We start from the raw sequence: 27,892 nt of genomic DNA on the forward strand, positions 1-27,892 counted from the left end.
GTTTTATGTAAAAACATGTCATGGAAGTAACAATCCTTTAGCATTCTCCAATAATTTCCCAATTTCCAATCAATAAAGTACATCTATCTATTCATTTACTGATGCTCAAACTAAATATTTCAGTTGCACTGTGGTTCTGTTAATTCATCAATGACATCAGGCGCTCATTAAAAAAAATTCTTGCTATTCAGTTAACTTTTTTATTTTTATTTTTAGCAATAACTGAGAGTCCGACTGTGGAGCTCTTCTCGCGTCTCACCTCTTTGTGAAGCTGCTAAAGTCATGCTTGGGAGAGGAATGGTGTTGATTAAGAGACAGCTTCAGCATCATCTCCTGCCTGCTCTCTGCTCGCTGCTCTACAGCTTAACTAACTCCTAATAAGAAGGCAGCGAGCTCCTGGGAGAGGCAGGAGGCAAATTTGTTTATCTGGATGTAGCAAGGCATGTCCATGAGGACATGAGTGGATATGAATGTTGGAATAGGGGTTTATGTGTGTGCATGCATGCATGCTTAGATGTTGGTGTGTGTGTTTGCCGTCATGTGTTCTTATGTGTTTGGTTGCACAGCTCGTGTTATTCATGTCACGAGGAGTGAAATAAATAAAACGGGACACACAGCTGCCTGAGCTACTCGATTAAATTAGGGAAGCAAATTGATTGTAAGCATGTAGTAGTTGTGTCCATTGGAAAGTGCCACTGATTGTGGAGGCGGATGAACGTGTTGGCGCCTAATTCGATTGGTCAACAGCTAATGTAATCTGCGCTACGGCAGCTATTGCAGATTGGGATTAATGTGCCAATAGGCCGAGCAGGAATGGAGAGGAAGGGAAGAGGCTGCGCGCTCACAAACCGCACCATGATCAATAGAAGCAACAGAAAAGATTGGGCACAAATTTATCCCCTGTGGCTGACTAGTCTTTATATTCTCAGAAATGATTGAACGGCTTGGGTTAAGTCAGAAAAAAAGACCAAAATGCATTAATTTGCACCTGGTCTTCACTGAAATGCAATTAAATCAACAATCTCTTTCCTTGCAAGAAAATCAAAATAGTGGTAAAACGCATCCATCCATTATCTAAACCTTTTATTCTTAGAGGGTCATGGCAGCTGAAATTAGCTGAGAGGCGGGTTACACCCTGGACAGGTCAGTAAAACATAAATCAGATGGACTATTTGTGTTTCAAGAGCTTCGGGAGCAGTTTTTCCTGTTGGCGAGAAGAACTCCATTTACTGCTGACTTTAGGTAGAACTTTTACATGTATGAAAAAGTTATAACTATAACCTTCTAGAAAAAGGGAAATACTAAAAAAGCATATTAAACCTTCTCAAACTAGTGCTTCTTTGCTTCTCACATTGCATAAGTTACCACCAACTGCCCCATTGCGATACATACAGAATATACCTCACCACATCTGTTGCAAACTTGGCTTGTATCCTTTTTGGTCTTTGTGCACACACTAGAAAGACAATAAAAACACAGGAAACCTCTTATAAAAACACTGCTCTGCAAAAACACCACTGGGTACCTTTTGAAAAGTCTAAACCCGCAGCTGTACAATTTCAGGCTGTTTTTCCTCCATCGATCAGTTCTGTATCTGAGGCTGATTCCTTCGTTGAGTAAGATTGGCGTGTGTGTATTGATTGAACTCTGTTCTGTGGCTGAATTCAAATTCACCTTGTATGAAATGAGGGAGAGAAAGGATGAGCTGGTTATCAGAGTGATAATAAGGGCTCTGCGTGTCTGCTGTCCAGTCCCATTATGTCCTGTCACATTCACTTCTGATCCCAAATGCCACATTAGCATGCCTGAGATCCACTGCCACAGTGGCATCACACTGACAGCTTCCATACCTGCACAGCCAATAGATCTGCCATTCAGACACAGCAGCAGCTTCCATCATGGTTTATGCATGTTTTCACTCTTCAAGGATCTTTATTCAGACAGGCGGTAAATGGCATACAGTCGAAAATGTGTGCAGAGTAAGAGTGGTCTGTTTAAAGTAAGAACCCTGGTTCTGTTTCATATAGCCGGCTCAACACGACTGAAAAACAGCTACAGGAAATTTTAAGTAAGTGTCAATAGAACTGATATCTTCTTGCCTGTGTGCGTCAGGTCTGAAGCTGAGTAAAATCGTAATGCTTCACAACCGGCGGCGAAGAGGGGCTTTTGTTCCTGCTGTGGCTCATCATTTACCTTTCACTGCTGCAGCTACACTATCAAAGCGTGCTGTGGTCAGCAGTGTGTCCACCAGCTGGGGAACGGGCCTTGGCCATGAGGGATTTTAGAGGCTCCATAAAACTGTATGATACTTTTCCCATCTTCCCACACCTTTAATTCAAAAAGGTTGTTTAAAAACAGCCATTGTGTTTCTTAGACAAGCATATTACCAAGAAGCTGCTTTCAAACAAGCACTGGATTTCGCAGATCCCCTGTATTTTCTCCCGAGGAGGTGCATGTTTAAACGCAAATGTTTTCGAGTGAAAAGCTCCGCAGTTTCTAAAGACCTTATCCACCTTGCCTCCTAGTCCAAAGAAACATCTCCTGATGAAAAAGCGGTGACACAGTAGTAGAAGACACCAACGAAGATGTCAAGAGAGTTTGTGATGATAAGTGCTGAGGATGGTGTTGTTGTACTGTAAACAAAATCACATGATCTACACAGCAGACTTAATAGTACCCCCCTCCCCTCTTGTCTGAAAAATGCGGGTGATTTGTTGCTGTTGTGAACGCGTCTAGCAGAGAACCCCTGAAGCGTTGTGTGAAAAGCAGACTGTGTAAACTCTGTAGCAAAATTTCCCAGATTTTACCTGCAGGTCATGTCTGAAAAGGACTATATTCTGGTGAGTAGCACTGTGTTAGCATGTAGCTCTGTGTTTTTCTGTGCAGACTTTACAACTAAAGGTGGATGTGGAAATGGTCACTTGCTTTCCCTGTTTTCGCCTGAACATTCCAGACATTGCTCAGTGGACACAGTCCTTTAAGATTTGGACAATTTTGTCTTATCTCAACACACTACATGACATTCAAATTAATCACTGTGCTGTTCACACTGTATGGCTTCCTGTCTTTTGATTTGGAGTTTTGCAGTTGTTGTGACCCCTCATTAATGTTGAGTGTACTAATTGTAAGTCGCTTTGGACAAAAGCGTCAGCCAAATGACATCAAAGTGGAAAATAATTTAATGTGACCGAAGCATTAGTGATGGAATGTCTTGGAAAATGGGCTACAGGATTCAAAGTGCTCGGTAGTATTGTGACACCAGAATTAAATAAATGTTTGCCAACTCTCGTTTTACCCATTCAATGATAAATCAAGTAATCAAATCGGGCAGAGCTCAAACTAATTTCATTATTACATTTTGAGTGATGCCGTTTTAATTGTACATATGTTGAATGACACAAAATTAGCATTAAATTATCAAACACATTGTACAGCAGCTCGAGTAAATATCAATTGTTGACACTGTTCACAGCTGGTTTTTGTGGACATTTTCAGGAGTGTTCATTCAAGTCAGTGTTTTTTTAGGCCACAAATTGTAGTGTTGTGTCCTTCTTCAGTCTTTTACAGTAAAGGCTTGTCACTCCATATTGTACCATAGTCCTGCAGCCTGGAAAACAAACAAAGGATTATTTTCCTTCATCCATCAGTGATGCTGTTTATTCTTTGAGGATTGGGGGACTGAGGCCAGTCCCAGCTGACATACAGCGGGATGTGGGGCACACCCTCGACAGGTCTATTACCGGGCTGACATGTAGAGACAAACAACTGTTCACACTCACATTCACACCTGCAGGTAAGTACGGTGGCTGAGACGTCACTCACACAAAGTGCATTAACAGAAAACCTGACTGCGAAAGCCACAAACCCAACTACGAAAGCCACACAATGGAAACAAAACTACACAACTGAAACGGAATTTAGTGACAACGGTTGGTGACAATGAAGCAAACCTGGTCAAGTGTTACGATACTTGTTTGGTGCATCTAAAAAGAAATAAAGCACCTGTACTATAACTCCTTAAATAGACAAGCATCACATTTTAAGGGTTGACAGACCACAAACAACTGCTCATTGAACCAAGAACCTTCTTGCTGTGAGGAGACAGGGCTTACCACTGCACGACATTAAATCTGACACATATTGTCTGCTACTGTAACTAGTATTCAGATAATATAGCAAACTCGCTCATTAAAAGCACATGCTGTACTGTTTCTTATCTGGTATTTTTTCTATCTCCATACTGTTTAATATTATGGCGCTCAAAAACATGTTTTCTGGTTGCACAAAATGACCAAAATTTAGGTTATTTTATTTTCTCCATTCTGACTATAGCTTTAAAACCGTTTGGTTTTACAGCTAATGCGACTCAATTGGTGCCTCAAAATATACCAAGGAAGCAGCACACCAGGCATTACCTCAGGAATAGCATCCAATTAATATGTAAAGATTTGTTCCAGAAAAAAGATCCACACTTGTCTGTTCCATTTAGAGGGACTTGGCCCTGGCACGATGTTAAATCATTTAGCCGTGGGAAGAGAGTGGGAGAGGGAAGGGCTTTTCATCTGAGGGGCAGATGTGGTATTTTAACATTCAATATGCCACAGGTTATGGATCAGCAGTCTAAGGCACATTCCTCTCCACACCCACTACCCTTCACTTTCCTGATAGATCCTCCCTCGCAACCATTGTATGTGTCCTCATGCCCACTTCGTGTTTGTCCACAGGGGCTGTGCAACATTAGGAGCTGTATGAAAGGTTAATGTTTCTCAGAGAAGATTTGAAAGGGCAATTGTGATACTGAACCAAACACCCATGCTATACCCCCCTGAGAGACAAATGGTTAGAATTGATGTCTTCACATTTGGTCCACCACTTTACAAAGCAAGATGAGCAAGCGGACACTAACGAACACTCAAGAATGTCCGCAGTCGGCCTTTAGGCACTTGGAAGATGGAAAAGATGCTGTGAGATAAAGACTGAGTGAACTTCAACGAGCTTCCGGTAGCTCGGGGCCAGATGCAGCATTTAAGGCTTAGTGGAACACAGATGATGCAGATGAAAATAAACTGCAGCTTCTCTAAAAGAAATACTACAGAGGATCATGTTCGCAACTTACACCATGCAGTTGTAATACAACCCACATCCTACCATTGTTAACAACTGATAGAAAAAGACTAGTGTCCTACAAATCTGACAATATGGTATTTTTCTATAGTAATTAAATGAGAAATGAATGTAGTGTAAGTGTTTGCACCACACAGTTGCTACTTTATAGCTGATAACATGCTGAAGACGAACCTACCCTCCTGAACTGAGGTCCTTCATAAATGCAGACTGAGTGCTTGTTCCTCGGTGAACTGAAGTGAAGACAGCTAACAGGGCGGCTCAATTTATTAATGCCATTCGGGAAGCTGTCGCTCAGAGGAAGGAGGCAGAGCAGGGCCGGGTGTGAAATACCATAAACATCTTCATGGCACTGAGCGGTTTGCTGAGCAGGATGGCAGGAGGTGATGGGATGCACCCGAGTGCAATGAAGAGTGTACAACGCAGGCATAAGAGGGAAGCGCGACTATTGCCATGCAGACCACTAGACCACTGCTCCTCTCCACTCTCCGGTGTGTATATTTAGAGCTTTTTATAGATGTGGCTTATGGCATGTAGATCACCTACTGAGATCAAGCCCGACGGAGCAGACACACTTTGCAGCAGGACGTCAGTGAGCTGTACTGCAGATGAGCCAGAGAAAGTAGATCTGGAATGAAGTGGATAACATACAGTCCTGATATATGTTGCTCTGGTTAAATTGGTAAGTAATAGTTATGACTAAGGGATAGGTTTACACTTTCTCACTTTCCCACGTGAAACAAGGGAAAAGTTCAAATTCAAAACTACTATGTTGAGCCAATTGTAAAATTATGTCAATTTGGTTTTAGGTGAAGAAGTCGGCAACTCGCGCACAAAATAATTGCCAACTTTCCAAGTTGTTATTTCAGACTAGTTCACAGACATTTTTCAAGTTTTCCCAGTTGGGAACAAATTGTTCAGATTGTGACACTGCGTTACTGCACTGTGAGACCAGTTCACAGATCCTCTAGATATAGTCTGTCCAATCGAAGCAATTTCTGATCACTATAAGTTGCGTGTGCATTTCCATGCCAACATGGTTTTGTCGGCATGTTTGTTGACAGCATGTTAGAGGCATCTGAGGTTTAAAGTTCTGCCAAACTTGATTTGAAGCTCCATTCAATTTGAGTCGGCTCCAGTTTCAAACTTAAAAGTGTAACGTTATTTTGTTCCACAAAGTTAGAATCGGGAACGCACTGCCTGGTTTTGGATAATTCAGAATAACAAAGCCTCATAGTAGCTTGACAAGCTGAACTTCACCGTGCACTTTTACACAAAAAGCAGACGGACTTTCTTAGACTGGGAAGGTATCATTAAATGTGAAAGGAGGAATAATTACAGGAAACAAGAGTTGAAAATGTAAATCTCTCTTACTCTCTATGTGAAGTAAAACAGACTTGAGTAGCTGTTCATTTAACTGTTCCTCCACTTCCATGTTGTCATGTTGATTAAACATGGTCAGCAATCAAACACTGTATTCTAAGTATATAATATTCAATATGTCTGCCAATTTTCCTTGTATGCATCCTTATTTAATGATCTAGATACAGATATTATCAGACACGTGAATTTACTGTATTTGTGTATGTGTGTGTGGGTGGGTTGCTTTGCATTTGCACATCTCTAATTGGAGAGAAAGTGCTATAAATAGTGTTTTTCTTGGAACCATAACACATTGAGTGGGAAGTCAAATCTGTTTCAGACATGTTCCCTCTCTCTGTGTGTGTTTGTGCGCACAGGCATTTGCATTGTATCTCCCATCACCTCATCTGACACTTTTAATCAGGCGATGATCGGCAATCCAGGATGCTCCCTGTTTGCTGTACATTAATAATGTGACATTACGCCATCACTCTGCCACTGTTGAGTGCAGAACAATCTACTGAGCCTTCATTCATCTCCCCACTGTCACCAGCGCAGCCTCAGCTATGAGCAATACTTTCATATGGTTCCAGTGTCCCCTGAGACTCGTTGGCAGCTTATTGTTCATTTTCATGTCGGGGGAACTTTTTTAAATAGCGCCTGGAAATGAAGATAAATTGTTTCTCTGAGGGTAGGGGACAAATTCCCATTTTCTTCTGTTCCTGATTCATTTGAATAAATTCTCATTCTCTGTGTCTGTGCTCATGAACAACTGTATGTTTTCTGTTTACTTTAGTGGTTCCAGTGCAAGGTAGAGATTCAAATGAACACTCATACAATACCCTCAAGTGGCTTATAAAAATATAAGCCACATGCTGATTTAGCATCCACGTAAAAATGCGAATAATTCTATAGTATAGAATAAAACGTTCAAAGGCGAATTCCGGTCGTGGAGGTTGCCAGCCAAGTAGAGAATTCCACACTTTCCCAAGGTTTCCCTAGGCCAGATGGGATATGCAGTCCCTCCAGCGAGTTCTGGGTCTACCCTGGGGTCTCCCACCAATTCAGCATACCTGGTAAACCTCCACTCGAAGGTGCCCAGGAGATGTCTTGAGTCGATGCCCAAATCACTTCAACTGTCACCTTTGGCCGTGAAAGAGCAGCTTTCTACTCCCAGCTCCCTACGGACGTCTGAACTCATGACCCTGTATATCACTAAGGCTGAGCCCAGCCACCCAGTGAGGGAAACTAATTTTGGCCTCTTGTATTCACAATCTCGTTCTTTTGGACACTACCAAGAGCTTGTGACTGTAGCTGAAGATTGGAACATGGGTCGACCAGTAAATCAAAGGCTTTGTTTTGTGGCTCAGCCTGGTCTACACCACAAAATCCACATTATTGCCGACGCTGTGCCGACCTCCCTGTCCATGTGGCGCTCGTTTAGTAATAGAAATGTTACACCCAATTTTGGAAGGGAGCTAGGAGGTTTGATTTCATTTCATAAGAGAGTCTGCCAGTAAGCCAATAAATTTCCCATAATTCTTTTTTGTACAGGGCTTTCCTTTTGTTTTCTTTTTTTTTTATCTTCTCATTTTCCGGCGACAGCCCACCAGGCTTGTGAATCATCCTTAAACTGTTTCATCAGCTCACTGGCATCTTAAACATAATTTTCATCTCAGTCACAAATCCTGTAAATACGATGAAGCTGATTTAGGGGCAAACCCTTTTTGAAAGATTGATGATGAAAACCAAGACTCATATTCTTGTGTGTGTAGATAACCTGAAACGAAATCTATTCCAAATTCACTTTTTTTTTTTTAAATACCAAACATCCAGGGATCTTCTCTTCACTAAAGTCTTTGAATATCCGACAGATGTAGAAAGTTACTCTTCTCCACCTGAGAAAATCTCAATAGATAAGGACCACTAGGGGTCAACCTTCTGTAATCTGTCCTTCTTTTGCATTTTAGCAGGAAAAAGGAAACTTGAGAAAGAAATAACTTCCTTATTTAAACAAGAAAGGTTAAGGTTAGTAACAGGTCCCTATGTGGAGAAGGGTCATTCCTACAGTGTACACGATTATTTTAATGTTGATGGTCCAAAATTCAAAAAGGACCATTAGCATAGAAGTTGGACACGTTCCAACTTCTATGCTCTATGCTGGACAGGCGGTGGTCTAGTAGCAGAAACTTGGACTATGGGCAGAAAAGGTCTCTGGGTCGTCTCTGGTTCGACTCCACGAAGAGACAACAACCTGGATTGATCTGCCCAAAAATCTAAGAGGATTCTCCCTACCCTGTCTAGTGCCCCTGAGCAAGGCACCTTACTCCCCCAACATCTGCTCCCCCGGGCGCCGAACATGGTCGCTCACTGCTCTGTGTGTCCTGCACCAGATGGGTCAAAAGCAGAGGTTAAATTTCCCTACCTGCATGAGTGTGCCTGTGCATGTCTGTGCATGTGTTTGGGAGTAATACATGCATCTTAATCTTAATCTTAATCTTCAGTTTGAGAGATGGTCAGACTTTGGGTCATTTTGTTAAAAATGTGATTCCTCTTTGAAAATACTTTATTTATGAATTTGATATAATACTCGGACAAGCTGTCACTGCCCATGACTGTAGGTAGCAACGAGAAAGCTTGAAAACTACTTCCATTTGTTGTATATTGTCTTAATTTTCATTTCGCTTCAATTCTATTATATCCTGTCTGACGCTCTACAAGACTGTTGGCGTTAATGCATAATATTGCAGGCTCCTGATAAATCAATAAAAGCACAAATTTGTTTACAGAAAGAAAAATACAAATGAGACAACTTACAAATAAACAACAGACGTCTCCATAACACACAGTCTATCACTGGTGGCATTTCTTCCTATTTTCTCATTTAGCTCTTTTGAAAGAACTCCTGTGCTTCAAAAGACATTTGGCAGGCACTCCACACTCCCCCCACGTCTTCTGCAATCCCTCAGATTATCAAAGTATCCGGTCTCCATGGAAAACTGAGAGAAGGGATCTGTGGCTGAGGCAGTTGCCCTGGCAACAAGCTCAGTATAGTCAGCTGCCCGGAGCAGAGGTAAAACACGACCGACTAAACCACGAAACTGGGAGTTGGCAGAGAATTGACAGGATGGAGTGCCCACCTGTCTCGGGCGCAGTGAGCCGACTGGGCTCAGGCTTGTGAGGAAAATGCTGTAGTTTAAGAGCAGAGATCTTTGTACCTCAGCAGCTTGGATAAACTGACTGTCTCTGAAGTGTGTCTGAATTGAGAGGATTTGAGAAGTTCCCAATTATTTGCTGCTCTTTAACTTTCTCCCCCTTTTACCGCCCTCCGTTTTCTGACCTGCGACTACACCAGAGACAATATGTAGTGCTGCAAATATTTTAAAGTATTTCTTTCTACTGGTAATATACACTAGAAGTTTTGACATCTGCAGGCAGACATACTTTAGAAGAAGGTTGTCTTGTGTTGTGCATGTCCACTTTTGCATTATGTCAATGTGTGCTTCCGAGCCATACCATTCAATCAATACTGTGTGGCGTTGTCGTTGCGCTGAGATAGCGAGAACTTCAGTATTTGTCACATCACTGTGTTTTTTTTAAGAAGGGCTGTCCGGCTGAAGTCTGTCACAAGTGTTTCATTGTATGAAGCTCTTCGTGTTGAAATTTCCATCAACTATGTTGTTGTCAGCTCTGGTAGAATATCATAAAAACTATACCTGACAATCTCCGAGTTGTCCTTCGCATCCTCAGGTTTATCTGTAGTCCCATCTGTCATTCTGATGCGACGGAGTAAAACTAACGAATGTTCTTTGGCCTTGCTTCCTATGAAAGGCCCAAGTCCGACCTTCATGCACTTTGCAGATCAATAACTCTGCCAGGTAGAAATGCATTTATTAATTCAGTCTTGTTTTGAGCAGCATCTTAAAACTTGAAGGCTAAATAATGAATATGAAATTCATGGGGTCTGACAGTCCCTGTAGTTTTTACCTGAGCTGACTCATGTGGCTCTGGTGTTTGGTCTTGACTGAAAGCAACTTTTGCTGCTGACATAGACCTGTCTAGCTTTCTTGGGGGATTCCACAGTCCAATTAGTGATTTGTTGACAGGTTGGGAAAGTGAAACACGGAAAGACCTGCAAGGTAAAGGTCCGAACTGAAAATGTCAGCCATATCAAATGCAACAGCACTGCACTTAATGGACAAATAGCCATCTTGTCAGTGTCACTGTGTCTCCAGGCTAGTAGTAAGTGATAGCAAACAGTTTTTGGACAGGAAAAGCTAACTACTTTTGTTATTGAATATATGATGCAGCATCATCAATTATATCATTTTAACCTATTTTAAAGAGGCAACAGACAATTTGTGTGCCCGTGGCAGGTCCAGTAGTTTGGTCAATGTTGTAGAAAAGCTGCAGTAACAAGATGCCGGTAGGAATGTTTGTACTTTTCCTCAGAAACGGATCCTGAGGAAGTTGTCAACACTATTTTGGAGATCAGGGAGGAGAATAATTTATTGTAATACCAAAGTGCCAATTGGATTTAGTGTCTGGATGGTATTTACAGGACCTAAACTCAGGGAAGTTTAAGAGTGACAGATAGTATTAGAGGTTTACATTTTACCTTCAAACACAGCCCATAATAGTAGGTATCAGAGGTGGACAGTGGTGACAGTAATTTTAGAGACACTTTGGATTGACGGACAGAAATAATGGTGGAAAGCAATGAAATATACAGGCTAACAGAGGGGTTCTGCTTTAACACAGGCCTTTTCTGATGATATTTTGTTAGTTATTTGAATAGTAATTCAGACTCAGTGAGGTGTGGCTGAATTGAATGGGCTGTAGAAGGAAGGACCGGCTCTGACTTATGTATCCCATGGAGCAGAGTGAAATGTCATTTCAAGGAAAGAGTTTAAGTAAAGTAGAGTAATGACAAAAGAATAGCTTTAATATTAATGATTAAGGCACTGGTAACATGTTGCAGGATGTTACCGGAGGTGCTCTAGGAGGAGATATGTCTTAAGAGACTGTAAAAGACAGAGACGGACGCCCCTGCGCTGCTCCGATAGCATTTGGTAGCTCACTCTACCATTGGGGAACCACAAATGAGACCAGTCTGGACGGAGATTGCTTTGTGTGCAGGGATGACAGTGCCAGATGACATTCCATTTCAAAGCTGATCAAGAGAAATGTGAGGCACCTGAGATAAATTTCAGATGTCACTGTTTAAATATCAAAACGATGTCTTTGTTTGTATACAGTCTGCTTTTCATTAATGATTATGAGTGTACATATGAAAAATATTTTTTATTCTTTTATATATTAAACATGATGATGATACAAATATATATGAAAAACATGATGATTCAGACATTTCAAGTAATGTAATTATCTAAACTCCCTGACAGCTGCAGATAAAGTGAAGCTAATTAATGGGTAGTTAGGTCCGGTGCATCTGACGTCGGCGTGTTGTCAACTCAGCTTTTGTATTCACAAACTCTTTCGAAAAAGGTGTGCAGAAAGAAAATAGTCTTTCCATTTGAATAGAGAAAATTAATGAACAGGTTCACTTTGCAATTTAGAAGTGTGATATCATCGGGTATTACTCCCATCAATATGAACTTCCCCGCTTTCAAACATCAGAGAGGTGAAGACGAAAAGCAATCCTGCAAGCTGCTCCTGCTATTTTGGTTCAATATTTATATGCATAAACAGATACAAATCCCTATCCTTTGAAAAGAGAACAAGCTTTTACTGTAACATTTTTGGTAATGGTGTATAAATGGCAAAATATGAAATCATTAACATTAGTATAGTACTAAGCAGTCCGAACCCATCTGTACGCTGATCACACCAGTCTTTCCTTGTCAGCTGGATGTTTCTAGATGCAAAATGCATCCACTGAAGTTGGCAGAAGAAAGAGGTTGCATTCCAGAGATGTGTGTTTAATCAGTGCCAGACTCACATCTGTATGGAGCCAGCCGGTAAAACCTAAGTAGAGTCAAACAAAAGGATACATTTTCTTTCCCCTCATTTATATCGGTGTTGCTCGACTCATCAGCAGCCCACTGGCCGACCGGCCCACCAGGAAAACTCCCACTCCTCCAGATGGTCTGTCTGCTTCTGATTGCCAATATCCATAGTAGTGTTATTCAGAATAACTTAATCACTAAAGCTGTAGGATCAAAAGCCAAACATTTTTCTTCATCGTTCTCGATGGCAACATATTAAAATGAAAACGTATTACAAAGGAACAGTGTTGTATTTTCAGAAGATTTTAAAATAACCTCTAAAAACCTGCCTGAAGAAGAAATGAAACAAACAACATAAAGCCAGTGTTTACTGCCCTTATTCTCAGCTCTCATGGGTGTCCCTGTTCTCTGGGATTTACTTCCTCAAAGCTCGGCAAACATAATAAAACCTGGCTTTTGTTCAAGTTGTTGTTAGAAGTACCTTCATCCTGCAGTCTTGGTTTAAGATATTGCTTGAGTTTATCAAACCCATAAAACTGAATTGGCTGAAGTGTTTCCTCTCAGAGTTTTCAAATAACGTAAACGTGCAAATCATATCAGACCCCTTGTTTATCCACTCACTTTAACTTGCGTCTCACTTTCTCTTTCCCTTTTCCCCTTTTGTCCTCTTATAAAAGTGTGCATCCTGTATTCTTCAGTCCTGCTTTGTCTTTGAGTCCGGGCTTCGTTTTTTGCTGTAACCATAAAACACAGTCATTAGAGCGTGATCAGGCTGAGAGGAGCACAGTGGGGACATTCAGACAGGAGCTCTGTCAGCAGAAGGGGTTGTTAATTGTAACCATTAGGCTGCCGTCGTGCCATGCTGACAGAGCTTTAATGGAGGGTGGCCTGTGGTTTTAAACATGGCTCTTGCTGCGTGGACAGCAGCAGGACCGTAGCGACTTTAGCCCGGACCCAACAGCTTCTGTTTTGTAGCTGACACCGGATCGTCCATCCCTGTGGTTTTTTCCCCCACTGGTCTTTGGGGATGAGGGCGTGAAGCTAAAACAAATTGTTGTCTTTGGTACCTCTTAAACCCATGCCATTAGTCGGATGAACAATTCCAGTTTCCTGTTCTTGTGTCTGTGTTCATCTTGCATTGATTGTGGAAGTGGAATTTATTCTGCTTTCTACATCAGCGCTCTTTTTTGCTGTATGTGCAGTTTAAGGGGGTTAATTAAAAGACTCCAACACAATTAAACTGCTATTAGCCACTGGGTCTATTGCTTTGAAGACTATGTATTATGATGGGTGTCACATTAGCTCATAGTCTGAATTGAGATTGTGGTGTGAGCAGCTTGAAATTATCATCATAATTTTGAGGCATGGCTTTCAGTTTTCAGCTTTGTGTTCCAACCCAACGTTTGTCTCCTTTGGATCAGATTTAGGTTATTAATATAACCCGGAGACATGCATTACTCACAATAGTCATTTTGTTGACAATATATTTGTATGCAGTGGAGCCTTCAAGGAAACACTGCTCATTCACTTTGAATGGGGTGACATCATGCATTGCCGAACTGCATTGTCTTTGCGTTGCTTTGTTAGCGCTGCGTGCCGTAGTGTAGGCACCAGTTTTTTAACAAATATTCAAGCGTAAGTGAATCCATTAACGTTAATGAGAAAGAGTTTAGAGAGGCAGCTGGTGAACCTGGTGTGTGTTGATCTGGTTGTGGATACCATAGATATATATAAAGTCTAGATGTCTCGCCCAACAGAGGGGAACGTCCGCACATGCCGGCCATCTTGCCACAGGCAGCTCGCCCACCCATAACATTGTGTTGTAGTGGTACATACTTTTTAAATAACCATAGCTTGCTAAAATCTCAACCGATTTTTAAATGGTTCAGTTTGTTACAATAGAATAATGTTGTATATAGGTACAAGATTTTATTTTTATTTAAAAAGTACATGTACCATCACCAAAACAATGTTATGGGTGGGCGAGCTGCCTGTGGCAAGATGGCCGCCATGTGCGGACATTCGACTCTGTTGACCGGAAACGCGGATGAGACATCTAGCCTTTTTATATATATATATATATATATATATGGTGGATACTGTGGCTATAATGGCATTGTCCTAGCATTTCAATTTGTTTGTTGTGATTGATCGCACCAGCACCCAGCGTCGGGCACACACACTGTCGAGCGTTATCACAACACACTTATGTGAGTCCAACATTAAGCAAGATTTTACTGAGCAACAGCGCCCTCTGCAGCAACACATGGTGATTAATGCTCTAGGGCTCTTTGTCTGAGGGATTTAGAGGTTTTCATGTCGAAAAAATACAAACTCTATCAATCTCTCACTGCATAGTCCCACTTTCTTCACCGAGTATTCAGAGATAAACGCTGTTTAATGACTTAAAAGTCTTTTTAGTTGATTAACAGTTTGACATTATCCTTGAACTTACTGGGCCTGATTCTGGAAATCTAAGCTGCGACTGTCGGTCAGTTAAACTATTCTCAGAGGAGATAGCACGTACTCACCGGAGTTATGGTGCGAGAACAGGCTTTCAGGTTGAGGAATGGGAATGAGAGCAGCAACATTCTCCCTATTACAGCCTTTAAGGCAAAAAAGTTGCAAAGTGTTGCTTTAACATGAGCTTCTTATTTGGTAGATATGGTGGCGAGGGATTTAAATATTCTGTCCAGTTCCCCAACTCTGATCTTCACACTGGAGATTTATTTTTTGGTCATTTTAGGGTTACGGGACAAGAATCTTGTTTTCAAGCACTAACTGTGAATCAGACTTATCGTGAGGCTCCTCTGTCTTGACTCTCTTTGTACATTTCCAAGGCTGTGTTGATCCGTTTGATGATCCACATAACTTGGCAGCACTTGTGAAATGTATTAGCTTCGGTTCTCTTTTCAGTTTCTTAATTCAGCTCTATAGACTGTTTAGTTGAGTTGAAATGCCATGATGAGTTCTCAGACATGGAGAGGATTTTGAGATCTTAGTGTTCTGTTCTTAGGGCTTGTCAATCATCCACGTGCCTACACAAGGGTATGAAGGGCAGGGATCAGGAAAACAAAATGAAACCCACAATTGTTTATGGTCAAGGAGCCGGGGTTACCAAAGATACAAAACATTTCATGCTATTCTATGTAATTGTGAAACTGAATCTGGCATCAATAACATATTGAAACAAGCAGTTTTTGTATTTCATTTCTTTAAAAAATTGGGTTTAAGGAGTTTTTAAGGCTTTTCTAGAGTATTCCTGTCAGTTGCATTTAATTTGGTGTGCGCACTGAGGCCACATCTGTGTCATAGGCTGGTGTTTTCCCTCTTCCTGTGTGAATCCCAAGGAAAGGTACCCTTGGTTTATTTATAGAGGTTGGCTGATTTCTCGAGCTCTGAGGAGGTCAAACTGACAGGGACTTGGTGAGGATAATAGATGAAGCGAAGCCTGATTAACACAAGTCTGTATCTGCTCATTGATAATGAATGTATATGTGTGGGATGAAGGTTTGTCACCACTCATTACTTCTTTTCAGTTCTGTGGAGTTTTTTTCTTTAAGAAACAGTTATTTGTTTTAACATGATTTGTCATTTTTTCCCCGAGCCAATTCTTGCAAATTCGTAGAACTCATAAAACATAGAACTCATAGAACTTCTACGCTTTTTTCAATTGTTGGACACAATATTTTTTCTGTCACTGCCTTCCATTGTTTTTAATTGTGGAAGAGGCTGATATAACAATTGAATGAGTGTGCATATCAATTATGCCGTGGTTGTTTTTGTTTTGGTCGGAGCTGCATTTCACCTCTGAAACCTACCAAAATTCCACTCCCATAGAATTAAGGCCCATTCAGTTGACAGGTCAGAAACAGAGATGATCTGATATGGACACAGCATCGGAAGTGCCTCTAATACTGCAAAATATGTTCGGTTAGGCATTGGCGAGTACACAAATCTATTAACCGATCAGATACCACGTCTTTAGATTAGTTAAGTGTCACTTAGATACACCTGCAATTTTCTTATAAAACAGCAATTGCGTTGGATTGCAAGTGCTTAGTTGTTTTTAGAGCTTTGAACAAGAAGTGATTTCTGGTAGTGTAGCGTTAGATAGAGCTAGCTAAACTGTCGGTAACTTGGCAATATTTCACACTGGAAAGTAAAACAGTGATGTGTACAGCATGGAAGACTCCAGTTTTGAGGGGGGCGCTACTACTTCAAATTACAGTACTAGCTATAGGCCTTGCAATAGTAATAGCAATAACTGCTTATATACAGGATTAGTAGCATTCAGCTGTTAAAATACATTATATGAGTATGAGATTTTTTTTTTTATAGGTTTCAGATCAGCACTTGCTATCAGTTTATACACAAAGTCCAGGTATGGTAATAGGTGGCGGTCAGGGAAGATGGAATGGGAACATCTTTTGTCAGAAATGATTTGCCCATAATGTCAGCCCTGATTAATGCCTCCGGGTTTACTAGTGCAAAGAAAGTGAGGCGGTGTGCAGAGACTTATTATTTGGCATATTGAAGGTGCTCTGAACACGGGAGGCCTGCAGGAGAAAGTAATAGATAGTCTATGTCTCTCTCCATCACACTGCCAATGTCCACATCCCCTGCTCATAATTGTATCTCATTAGAATAGAGATGTGAATATCCCTAACATTAGACTCTCAGATTATAATCTCAATTAGATGTGGGAATCTGTCTGCCTGTTTAAAATTAATCACCATTTATATTCTTGTATTTCCATATCCTGCTTGTCATGCAGTGGTTCCCTGAATTTTGAGGCTTTAATAGCCAGGACTAATTGACTGCAAACCAATCCAATGCTCTCTTTAATGTCCTTGTGTGCTTTCTGTTGAATCAGTTTGCAGAGGATTATCTCACAGCTACTGTGAGTTACTGTTTCATTTGTTAGTGAGTGTTTACTTTAAGAACATAAACGTTTCTGCAGTTTAAAGGCTAAATATAAATTTTGGGTGAGCTCTACTTAGGTTTCCATGCACTCACATAAACTGGTAATTGTTGTTACTCTACAGTAACATGATTTCATAAGCATCGTGAAAAGGATAATTTAAGTTTTTTAAATTCAGTGAAGGATTAAGAGAAATGTTGTTAACACAGCCAGTAATGGAAAAAGTGTTGCTAGTCAAGAAAACTGCTTTTTATATACAGACCTTTTAAAATATTCGAGAAAACAGTTTTCATGTCAAGGGAAGTGTTGACAATGTGGTGAAAGTTCATTACTCACAGAATCTTTAAAACGGACAGATTTCACATCTCGGTATAGTTTCAAGAAATAATTATTTTAATAACTATTAAAATGTTTAAATGTTCAAGGCTATCCATCATCCTAAAAGACTAGAATACCAAACTCATGGTGATGCTAAAGGAGCCAGTTGCTCACCAAGTCAATAGGATTCATTCTTAGAGAAACACAAACGTCTGTATAACATTTCATGGTAATTGATTCAATGTGAATCAAAGTGGGGAACCAACAGAGGTTAGACCCTCATTGCTGAAAGTAGAGCCTCAGTGCCATAGCATGGCTGAAATGTGGTCAGGAGTAGAGTACAAATCTGATTACTAGTTTTTCATTTCCAACCTTAACCTGATTTCTGGTGCAAAAATTGTATTTGAGTATACATTAATGTTGTTGGTCTTACTTGCTCAGCCCCATATATTGTGCAACATAATATCAAAGTTTCAGTATCAATTTGCCTGATCTATTGTTTTTTTATCTTCTTGCAAGTTAATTAGCAGGTGATGAAGATGGTAAAGGAAGTGGAGGGAGTTTATAATCCACAGTTGGGAGACTAGCTGCTATTATTTCCTCTCACCTCTTGCCAGATAACCAGATCAATTGTGGAGGACCTCTGGAGACCACAACAGCTGCTGACAGAGTCACTATACATGTAGCTCATCAAGTGTGTGTGCTTATTGATTGTACGGGTGCATGGAGAGGCTGCAACAAACCCATTGTCCTGCCTTCCGCGTATCTGGCTCCATTTTCAGTCCTCGGATATCCTCTGCCTCCTCCCGCAGCCAAGTTCGAACACTTCCACCAGGGCATCCAAGCAAGAATGGGGTGAGGAGGCCCGGGCTTGCTGAGACCGATGCAGAAAATAGCCTATTGAAAAACACTGTGTTCTGGGGAAGTGTTTGGCAGTGAGGGACAGTCTGAATTGGACACCTCTGCTGAGGTGTGAAGTTGAATTTTTTGTCTGTCTCCACAGATAGGAAGGGGAAGAAGCTGTTATGGTGGGTGTCAGAGGATGGACTGTGTGGCTGTAATAGTGCTATGGGAGTAAATAGACCAGGGGAGGTAGAGAGAACTCAGGGGACTGTCACCAATTTTCACCATGAGTCGGCCAGCTTTTGTATTAATTTTCCTTTTGTCTGCCTTGGGACTAGGGTGAGACATCATCCACCTATAAATACATGTGTGTGTCCGTATTTTCTTGTGTATATGGATCTGTACATAACCCATTGTGATGAAGTGGCTTACATCGACTGCGGCGGGCCTGGGTCTTTCTTCATCTTGCTGTAGGGTCCAGGCTTGCTGTAGGCTGTCACTGCAAATGTGCGACTGAATGATTGTTGTGTCTGCCTTTCATTATTCACCACTGCTCCCCAGCCATATCTCATGTCTCTTCCCTGAGGGGGAGGGGAGATGTGCTGTCACTGATTCTCTCTGCTGGCAGGACAACAGCTTTTTTCGGTCAGAGGATACGTAGTTTCTTTAAATGATGGAAGGTTAAGAGGAGAAATCCTCCCTATGAAAGTGTTTGAGGTGATATCATCCTGTGATGTTTAGGTTGAGGTGTGTGCGCACTCCCTCAAGCTGCCTTTACATCCTCTACTCCATGAGTTCTTTTGCAAAACTATTTTCATATGTTTTCAAGAAACCAGCTCCCCCAAAACTTTAAGGGCACGTGTTATCTGACCTGTAGGGTTATTCTGACTTGTTTGGTAAATGCTTTTTACCTGCTTTTTTTATGAAATCTGAGTTATAACAAGTACACTACGTATGATGTAACTAATCCAAGTTAGGATACATGTGACCGTATCCGTTTTTTTAAATAAGGTGCTATCACCAAGTTTTTACCAAATAAATCTATGGAAATTGGATTAATCATATTATATTATAATTGTAAACATTGTGTCTAATTCAAATGAAAATCATCCCATTTGGTGACTGATGTTTTCTACATTGTATTTGTCTGTGGTTCAGTTTTCTTGGTAGCATTGCAATTTTCCTTTTCTCTTGCAGGTGTTACAGGAATTTCCTTTTTTGGTAGATATGTTGCTCAGGTTACCGATGAATCTGTGATAACAAAGATGTAGAAGCAAGGAGAAGCATTACAGTTTTCCTTAGTCTGCCTACTTATTTAAGTGAGCAATATTCTGAATTTATTAGAATACTCTCCAACATCTCCTGGAGAACTCCACAGGACCTGCTGCTTCCAGCTGAGATTTATGTGCTGGTGGAAAGGGTAATGAATACAGAGGGAGTACAGTGAGTTTCTAGTTGAAAGAACTGATCACCAGCCTTTCCCCACTCACATTTTTTGCAGCTCTAGAAAATGCTGATTTATTTGAATTGCAATCAATCTTTAACTTGTTTTCATTAAAGACGTTGGTTAGATATTTAGTTAAATATTATTTATGTGCAATTTTTTACTGCATGTATGGTTGCTGAACAATTTAGTTTAGTCTATTTTTTTCAAATAGAAGGTAATCGCATGGGTACAGTTAATAAAGAAAACCTAAGGAATGAAAATGGTAAAAAGGATAAAGGATACAGAGTACATTACCAGTAGCACACCCAACCCTTATTTTACACAATGCAACGTTTTATCCATGCCAATACAGAGTTATAATGTCCCCTGTGTCTGAGGCGATCTCAAATCAGATCCTTTGATATTTAGTGTGGTTTTACTCCTCTACTTTGAAACTGTTGTCCTCTTGTGAATGAGATTCCCCAACGTCGCCTGTCTCAACGCACCAACAATGAACCGAAAGATGAGACATGAAAAGAACGATGTCTTGTCTTTCAAGACAATCAGACCTCTTGTTTTTTTGAAAGGCTGTAAGAATATGTACAGTGTCAGCATCGCTCTCTTCTGCTGTAGTCATGACCCAGTTGCTCTGTGCCTATGTTTATACTTTCGAGTTAGTTAAGTGAGTAAATCAAGCTCCAGGGGTGTTGTTATCTATATTTACTTTCCTCTTATTGGTATTTCTATTGGATGAGGGATGCTCACAGTGCAGCTGCTAGAGTGGTAAAAGACACTATAAAGCCCCATGAGATTCCTCCCCTATATCTGTCTGATTTTGTATCCCTCAACTATCCCTACACACACAAGCACACAAACACACGAACAGACATTCACAGGGCATGCTTTATTTGTCCTAATTGTCCTAATCAATCCTGATGTACACCATCTTCTGTTTACATCAAACCAAATGAACTTGACACTTACCTAATTTCATTATTGATAGTAAAATCCTATAAGGTATTGGACACGATAAGAGAGCAGAAGATTGTCTGCTGGTTTTCTTTTTTGGCTTTTGGCTTTGAATTGCTTTTCTTTTCTCAGTAAAGTATATAAGACTGGTTTTATTTAGTTGGTTCGATCAAAGGCCTTTCTGGCTTCGACTCTCTCCTGCTGGGAAGACAAATAAAGATTATGAACCTTGATTGTTATACTTTTCCCAAGAGGTAGTTCTGAGAGCAATAATATTTGAGCGATGTGATGCTTTTATTGATTAGTAGGAAATTACTGCTTGTGTCTATCTTCCTATCTAAAGGAGGTAAAAGGTCATTTGCAGAGTAGCTCCTTGGGGACAGAAGAGATGCATTGTCTAGGTCAAGGGCACTTAAGCAGAAGCTGATGGTTGAACCTCTGCCATCTGAGTTAAAAGTGTCACAGCTGGCTACATTCACAGCGTTTTCTTTGTGCAGCTCTGTAAAATATATTTGTCATTTCAGTTTTTTAATCTGAAGAAAGGCTGTAGGGCTTCAAATCTGAAACCTTGAATTTGAATTTATGGCTAATTAGCAAATGAAGTACCTGAGAATATTTAGGGTATTTCATTGACTTGTTAAATCAAATGTTCCGGTAAAGCAGATTTGTTCTTTGAGGAAGGCTACATTCTCACAAATGACCAAATGCAACCAGGAAAAATAAGAATAACTAGGGCTGCAAGCAGCATGTGCGGACCCTTGCAATCTGCATGTGGGGGCTAGCTGCGGCCGCGGAGCAGCAAGCTGAAAGGGACCAGGTGAAACTGCACTGTTTTTGTGTGCATTTTGGGCTAAGCAGGTATTTCTCACTTCCTGTCTCTGTCGTGCTGTAACAAACCACTCCCTCTTCCTTGAGAACCTGTAAGCTATTACAGTATTGAGTCATCAGTCCTCTGAGTGCAGGACCTCAGGTGTGGGAATATCCTCTTCAAAATAATCACAATGAGATTTGCTAAAGTATTTAAAATGAGTGTTATTTTGCAAAGGAACCATCAACCACTTATTCTCCAACAATCTGAATGTACAATTTTTAGTGGACAAAAGTTCCGCGCTGCAAGGTCCTTCATTATTAAGAGTGAGGTTGCATAACGGAGAAAGAAAGGCTAGGACTAATGGTGACCTATTTTGTAGAACTGGTGTAAAGGTTAGGACGAGGTGAGGGTCTGTGGAATCTGTCAGTTTAGTGGTGATGGGAACAGCTATTGGTTCCTTGGTCGGGAAGATGAATCGGTCTTTAGAGAGAATAAGTGCTTTGAATGAAATTGTATGAAACTTGAAACCCTGCGGGAGAGCACGGGTCATTCCCAGCAGCTCCCAGACACGGACGCAGGTTAGGTTGATGCATGTTGATCCTGTGATAGGCTGTAGGGAAATTGATGGCACCCAATCAGAGAGCAGTTGAGGAGGTACAGACCGGTAAATGGGACTGGGAGCAAATGGAACATCTTGCTCGTCATACAATGAATACACTCAGGACAGGATTGAGTATTGATTACGACAGGAGAGTTCATCTTTTTGCTATTTCTTTATTCATATCTCTGGTGGGAGGAAATATGGAAACTGGTCAATGAAACAGTCTATTAAAATAAATTATTCAACACATAAATAACTGGCGGCCCCAGATAAAGGAAATAGCCACCTCTAATGTTCAGTGTGCCACCATAAGTACACCTTTCCTCTGAGGTGAATTATAATAAATTGATTTGTTATTTTGCGACAGTTTTTTCAAATAATAATTCTATGCTAGGTACCTCCACATGAAATCTATACATTTTCTTATATTAAAGCCCTTGGTGGGGAAAAGGATGCAGCATCTCGTTTGAAGCAATTCCTGTTAACAACAGAGGGAGTGATAAGGAATAACCTGATATTCACAAGTGGACTCACAGAGTTCTTTAAAATACATCAAAGCCAAATTGTCTGGTTTTAGAAGAGAGTGGAACTGAAATTAAGAATATAATGTCAGATTAAGAATTAGGAAACTACCTGTGGAGAGAAGCAATTTAATACATGTTTCAGTTTAGAGTCTGGTTAGAAGGTGCAAAACTGTTTTTAACTCCACTTGACACTTTGGAATACGTTTACAGCTCCTTCCATGAATCACAAGACAGTGGAGATCCCATATTATGGGATTATGCTTAAAGATCTGCCTTCACTTTGATGGAGCTGTCTTGTCATCCATCTTTACACAGTTTATGAGTATTTCTAATTGTTAGTTTTATACATTCTCACTGTTATTACAGTCTCTGATCGCTACCTGGTGGCTGGCTGCAGCATAGGTCATGAACCCCACCTCCTCTAAGTTAGTGGATGGACCAAACTAAAAAGTCAAAGTACACGTTAAAAGAAAGAGTTTTCTCAAAGGTGGTCTTTTTCATTTGTTAATGTAGTTTTATTTCTACTGCTGTATTGTTACTTAAATCTGAATAAATGTGCAAGATGGCAGAATTCATACTTAATTTCTGGATAGAGGGAGGAGGTGGAGACGTTCTCAAGTGTATGGCACAGATATGTCCCTAACAAGGGTGTCAAGTGGGAAAGGTTTATTGAAAGTGATATCGACTCCCACTATTCATAGGAAAATTGCCTGATGCATCAGTCAATATACCATAAACAATAAGACACCTGTACGACCAAAAAATAACAACTGCACAACTGTTTAATAAGCATGTAATCAACAATGTGGCTTAAATATTTCTTCTTACCTCAGGCCGTTACATTTTTTGCAAGTTTATTTAATGTGTATCAAGTCTAGACTAAATAAATTTTTTATCACTGGAGAATAATGTGATTGGAATCTCTGACAGCATGCACCAGACTGATGCATAAAACAGTCACCCAAAATGTTGTCCCTGGGATAACCAGCTCGGCTTCTCACTCTGCAGCGATGTCAAACTAGCTCCAATTACCTCAGGCTTCAACAACACAGTTTGAGTCGGTAGAAAAATGCCCAGTGTCATTTCCTGTGCCCAAAGCAAAAAATCGACATATATAATAGAGCGAGGCCTCATGCTGTCCTGGAGTTCTGTGCAACATTCAGGTTTTCATTTCCACCAGCGATAATATGAGGGAGATTTCACTGTGAGCTCCACCTCTGTGGCTCATTGTGTGTTTTAACAAGGCAGATGAAACTTTCATAAATGCACACATGCACTGTGTGCGCACTCGCACATTTCTCACATGCGCTTTTCTTTCTCCGAGCGGTGACAGTATCCCTCAGGGATGTGTGTGTGAATGCTTGCGTGTGTGTGTAATTCACTATGGTATAGTGAACTGCCTTTGTCTCGATTTCCTTGCTCATTATTGGAGCAGGTTCAAAGAGATGGGTGCTCATTTGAATAGGTAGCCCCGGGGCTGGAACCCCTGTGTGTAGCAGCCAGGTGATTCATGCCACCTCCTACCATCTTATTTTGAAGAGGATTAGATTAAAACCAATCAGTCAGCCCAGATCACACTGACCCACAGGAAAATGAGTCTGGTGACTGCCGCCGGACCATCCAACATGTTTATTGCTCCTGCAAATAGCCTTTTTGTCGTGCAGCCATCATGACAACAATTAAGGGACTGGAGATATATGAAATCTGAGAATGTTCACACAGCGAGGAGCCGGCCAGTGTTAGCATTAAGATTACAATTATACTGTGTTGTATAAAGTGTGTGATCCATCTGATATCATAGCCAACAAAGGAAAGCAGAACAAAAAAAAAACATTTCATATAACTCTATTAGTGTCTTAGGAGTTGTTTGATTGAAATGGGCTTTGGCACTGATTTTAGTTAAAACTATACTGTAAAGCTATTTTACTCAAATATCCATCATTGTGTCCTACACTAAAACATTAATCTATCACTCTGCAGCCAATCATTCATGAAAGTGGCCCATGCAGCTCACCCAGGCCTCCTGCAGCTGTACTTTGATGACCCCACTGGAGAGCTCACTTCCCTGCAATCCCTTGAGAACTGTATGAAAGCATGAAGCAAAATTATGCATTGCTAATGTCGTCTTTAGAGAAAATATGGTATAATATTTATAAACTCTTCACTTTCTACACAAACCACTGGAGAGTGCAGATGTAGACACATAGATGTCCATGGTAATGCAGCTTTAATGGACTGACATGGGTAATCATATTAATATGTCAGAGACATAGTGTTATGTCAGCAAAGTGGAGACATTTTAAGGCTACATATCTCTGATATTTTCTGCTCGTCTGAGGCAGTCTGCCCATCTAAGAGCATCGCTGTGTATCCAAGTTATCCTTATTTTCATTTCAAGCATTAGCTGCAGTTCTAAGCATGAGAAAAAAAAGGTCAATGTCTATATGTTCTGGTCCAGAAGCTTCTGTCGGCTTCCAATAACTGAATGAACAAAATCATTGCAGGTTATTGGTTTGAATCCCAGTTTGGCTGGGGTCTTTCTGTGTGGAGTTTGCATATTCTCCCTGTGGAAGCACAGGTTTCTTCTAGTTACTAGGACATGCAGATTGAGTAGGTTACTGTAACTGACTCTTAATTTTCCTAAGGTTTGTATGTGAGATACCGATAGTTTGTCTCTGTATGTTGGCCGTGTCCAGGTGAGCCCCTTTCACCCAATGTCAGCTGCGATTAACACTGCAAAGAAAAAGTTGCCTAATGGTTGGATAGATGTAAAGCTTTTCAGGGTTTTGTGTGAACTATACTCTGAAGCACACACAGAACAACAGTTGCAAGATTCACTATTTTATCCTGTATATTTAACTTTCCTTTCTCTCTTCCTTTGTCTTTTCTGTCACAGGACAGGAAGCTGTGTGCCTTCCCAGTTATCGAGATCTGTGGGTCAGATGTCATCAACTACATGGTTCCACTCTCCCGCCAGACAGACTTCTTTGTTCCAGAGATGAAGGAGGAAGTCAAAACAGATGTGAAAGAAGAGGACTCCGACGAGGACAGAGGAACTGACATAACAGGTAATGTTTTGTTCAATCCAACCCAACACTTTTGTTACTGTTGAGCCCATAAAGAAGAAAAAAATAGGATAATCTGCCATAAAACTCAGATGAAGAACGATGATGATAAAAATAAATATAATTTTTTCACTGAACACTGAAGCTTAAATAGAACAGATTTAAGATATGTTTTTTGTGCTATTTCATTTAGTCATCTAATTGTGATAGAGACAGTTTTTCGGCTTTGCTGAATCTCCAGCTTGTGTCAGTGGAAATATGTGGCAGGTTTTATTTTGTCAGCCGCCGCACTGACTCCCCTCCTACCCCTGTTCACTGAGGACACACGATATACGAGACTCTGTAATTGTTCTGTCACTGCAAGTATGTGTCTTCAAGCGCAATGCCGTCCTGCTGCAATTACTCTTTGCTGCACCTGTAGGTTGGGGCCCATGGCAATATTGACTTTGTCATTGTACAAATCACCAGCGAAAGTAAATGGCTCTGGGTTGCTGGGACAGAGTGGGTGCAGGTGGGTTGATTTACATCAGATGCTGTCTTCCTCGCGCTTAGATCACATGGCATCTCTTGTAAACCCAGCTTAGATGTGGAGGACGTATCAGGAAGGAGATCTGACTTGAGCTGTACTTGTTAACAGCTTTTGGCATGTTTAGATTGCAGTCACCATCCAAGCAGAGTGGTGCCACCTATGACAGGTAGAGGCCATTCTCCAGAGAGACGCGGCACGATTGTCTGATGTAGAGCCTCTGGCTTTCTGCTGAACTGAGAGTCAAGGCTATTTGCAACTTTAAATTAGATTGTCAGCATCAGCAGACCGAGACAAAGTTTAGATTATTGCTCTTCTTTCTAACGAATGAGAAAGTAAGTAACACAGAAGTTAAGTACTGCAAAAAACATTGAGTAATTCAGATAAAATTAATCTGATCGTACATGTTTTATAATTACAAGAAGTTAAAATCTTCTTGTCATTTACTCTCTCTCTCTCTCTCTCTCTCTCTCTCTCTCTCTCTCTCTCTCTCTCTCTCTCTCTCTCTCTCTCTCTCTCTGTCTCACGCACACACACATCCATGTCTTCTAACAAATGTCTCCAAATCCTTTGTTGATTTCATTGTTTTCTTTAAAAGACCATCACTGCCCTCCCAAAAAATCAAATAATAACACAATTTCTGACTCAATACCTTCTAAAAATATCCATAGGTTGAATTTCAAGCAAATGTGTCCCTTAAACCTTGTGTTATCAGTGGTTCGATGTTGAGATGAGATCGGTACAGCACACATCCCTGTGTCTTTGGAGCCGCAACAGAGAGACAGAGCTAATTAGCTGAGCTTATCATGAAGACTGGATGCAGGGTAAAGGAGCTAGTCTGGTCGTCTCCAATGTTCAAAGACACATCGACCAGTCACTATGCTTAATAATTATAATGTTATATCTCTCTTATTAATTATTTACACCGAAATAATACAAATGTAAGGGTGTAGTTTTACTGCGTGTTCAGACAGAATGCAAAGGGAATTTTAGAGGGTGACTGTTTATGAAGTCAATGTACAGATGTAATTAAATGCCAATTTGCCTAGAGGAATGCATACTGGCATAAAATTACATCTGAGAAGTAAAATGTTTCGTTGGGATCCCAAGGTTTGACGAATCTGCTTCATAAATATAAAGACACAAGAGGACAAAGGAGACAAAAAAAGAGGAGCTGCCACACAAACAGACAAACACAGACTTACACAGACAAGGTTTGTTGCATTCATTGGCAGAACGCTTGTATCTTAGGTGGATCAGTACATCGGAAGGGAACAAATTGAAATAAGTCAAATAAGCGTGAAAGATGCAGTGTGAAAATCCGCTTTGCGTTCTGTATGAATACACTTTTAAAGGATGTTATGTGTTATAACAGCAGCCTGGCACAGTGAGCTACCTGAGGTCTCCACTTTATTTCGACAACTAGACAG

The 27,892-nt window shown here is 40.7% G+C and overlaps 1 protein-coding gene across 1 annotated transcript in view; it reads left to right on the plus strand.

The window, feature by feature from the left end:
* Positions 1–27,892, plus strand: part of tex264a (testis expressed 264, ER-phagy receptor a) — a 65,977-nt gene that overhangs the window by 29,680 nt on the left and 8,405 nt on the right. The window contains exon 3 of the mRNA XM_062401043.1: positions 25,768–25,939. Coding sequence (XP_062257027.1) covers positions 25,768–25,939 — 172 coding nt within the window. The remainder of the gene's footprint in view (positions 1–25,767; positions 25,940–27,892) is intronic.

Source organism: Platichthys flesus, chromosome 2, assembly GCF_949316205.1.
Source record: "Platichthys flesus chromosome 2, fPlaFle2.1, whole genome shotgun sequence".
Lineage (NCBI taxonomy): Eukaryota > Metazoa > Chordata > Actinopteri > Pleuronectiformes > Pleuronectidae > Platichthys > Platichthys flesus.